The sequence below is a fragment of the Mus pahari genome, chromosome 3 (genome assembly GCF_900095145.1).
Source record: "Mus pahari chromosome 3, PAHARI_EIJ_v1.1, whole genome shotgun sequence".
Classification (NCBI taxonomy): domain Eukaryota; kingdom Metazoa; phylum Chordata; class Mammalia; order Rodentia; family Muridae; genus Mus; species Mus pahari.
Window position 1 is genome coordinate 137,803,917 of NC_034592.1, and position 2,226 is coordinate 137,806,142.

At 34.1% G+C, this 2,226-nt stretch overlaps 1 protein-coding gene across 3 annotated transcripts in view; it reads right to left on the reverse strand.

Annotated features, from left to right (window-relative positions):
• Nucleotides 1-1,957, reverse strand: part of Ncoa6 (nuclear receptor coactivator 6) — a 46,150-nt gene extending 44,193 nt beyond the window's left edge. For all 3 annotated transcript variants that reach the window (XM_021193953.2, XM_021193951.2, XM_029535850.1), the window contains exons 1-2: nt 1,890-1,957; nt 578-857 (exon numbers count right to left, since the gene is read on the reverse strand). In XM_021193953.2, the coding sequence (XP_021049612.1) occupies nt 578-812 (235 nt within the window). In that variant the 5' untranslated portion in view covers nt 813-857; nt 1,890-1,957. The remainder of the gene's footprint in view (nt 1-577; nt 858-1,889) is intronic.
• Nucleotides 1,958-2,226: the final 269 nt, after the last annotated feature.

Sequence of the window (2,226 nt, forward strand, 5' to 3'; positions counted from 1 at the left end):
CCCCCCCCCCCGTTCCAGGTCTTAAACCATTAGATATGAAATATTAACACAGAATTTACTGTTCTGATGTAAAACAAGAACAAAGCAGACCACTTGCTAAGAGTGATGGGATTAATATACTCACACATCATTTTAAAAATGCTTAGACTATGTTTAGTCAAGGTGCTCTTAAAGGTAAGGAAACTGTGACTCAGAGAAAGGCTAAGTAAGCTGTGTTGAAACCTAGTGAAATCAGACAAGCTCTAAGTGTTAAACCTGTGCTTTTCCATCACATATGGAGACATGTATCAATCAACACATGGAAAACCTTTAGATCTTGGTTACACAGGACAAAGACACTAAAGTTTCTTCCAATCTAATGATTACTGGAAACTTATCTGTGTTCTGCACACATATCAGATAGCTTTATAATAATTTTAATGTTAATATAGTTGAAAATTATTTAATTACAATATACTTTACTAGCAACTTTTAAAACTAGGCAAGGTAGCCTAACCCTGTAATCCTAGCATCATGGCTGTAGGCAAGTAAGTATGTCAAAGCATACAGCAACAAGAAGGAAGCAAAAATTAATTACCCATGTGTAACAAGTTGGGCACATTCTTTAATATTGCATCCAGTTTCCATTTGAAGTCTTTATCATCTATATTTCCTTTGAAAGCTACAAAAATTGTGGAATCCTCCAAAATACTATCACTTTTCGTGTCATCATCTTCTAGTCCAGAGTCAAACTCCACCTCTGAGTCTCCCATTGCTGATGAGCACAAGGAAGTATAGATGTCTTCAAAGCTTGGAAGGTCATCCAAAACCATGGTGTATATTTCCAGAAGTATATGCAAAGTGAACAGTAAGTAAACCTTCAAAAAAAAAAAAAAGAGAGGATGCAGAGTATTATAACTTATCATTATATAGTCAACATATCACCTTCATTTAATATATCATCTATACTTCTATAAAAGATATAATTTATTTACTAAATAAAATTTCCTTTCATAATATTATTTGCTACTTTTTTTTTTTGTTTGTTAAGACTAGACTATTGGGAGAAATATACAAAGTGTCACAGGAAAATCAATGGATCTGAGTGTTAGCAGTGCTCGCCTGCAACCTCAGCGCTTTGGAAGAGAACAAGTTGAGCCCACCCTGGGCTGCAGAGCTAAGCTCTTGCCTCAAACAACAGCACCCAGAAAATCCTTAATAAAATAACTATACTTCCTCTCCAGCTATATTTAAGAATTTCTAATAATATTAAAACTAAATAAATAAAACTAATAAAGATTTTTAAGGCTAAAAAGCTTCTGCTTAGCAAGAGAAAGACTTTGAAACTGCCTAAAAACTGTAGGTATTTAGCAACCATTTCAAAGTAGGACAGAAAGAAAAATAATGATATATGTCATTAAAGTTAAACAAGAGTAAACCAAACCAAAATTAGTAGCTGGAAAGCCATGACACAGACTGGTGAGCTGACTTATTAGCAGGTGACTGTGACTGCCCCCAAGCTTGCCGATGAATTTGACCCTCAAGATCCATATGATGGCAGGAGAGAATTAAACTGCAAGTTGTCATCTGACTTACACACACACCAAGCCCACTCACACAAACAGTAAATAAATAAATGTTTAAACATTTTCTTCAAAAAAGAAAAAAAAGGAAAGACAAAATAAATGTTAGGATAGGTGTTAATAAAATGGATTAAAACAAAAATATAAAAGATTAATGAAACAGAGAGTTCTTTGATAAGATAGCCAAATTGACCAAAATAAATAGACATGAATTAAGAAAATGAGGAGGCTGAAGATGCAGCTCAGTTGCTATAGAGCTTGCCTAACATGCACAAAGCCCTGGATTTGATCCCCACCGTCACACAAATCAGGCATAGTGATACATACCTACAATTCCAGCACATGGAAGATGGAAGCAGGAGGATCTCAGAAATCCAAGATCATATCTGGCTAAAAGGGAGTTTAAAGCCAGTTTGGGATACAAAGAGACTTGGCCTCAAAAGTGATAAGTATACATACATAATATACATTACATACATAATACTTACATAGACTAAAAAGGAGATATTAAAGCAGTGAGATTCAAAGCGGATCACTAAGGAATTTTTTTAAAACTTCCAGTAAGTTGTTAAAACTAGAAGGAACCGGTATGTTTCTCAATACATGAATTACCAAAATTAAACCAAAGGATATAACTTAAAAAAAAAAAAAGGTCACCATAATC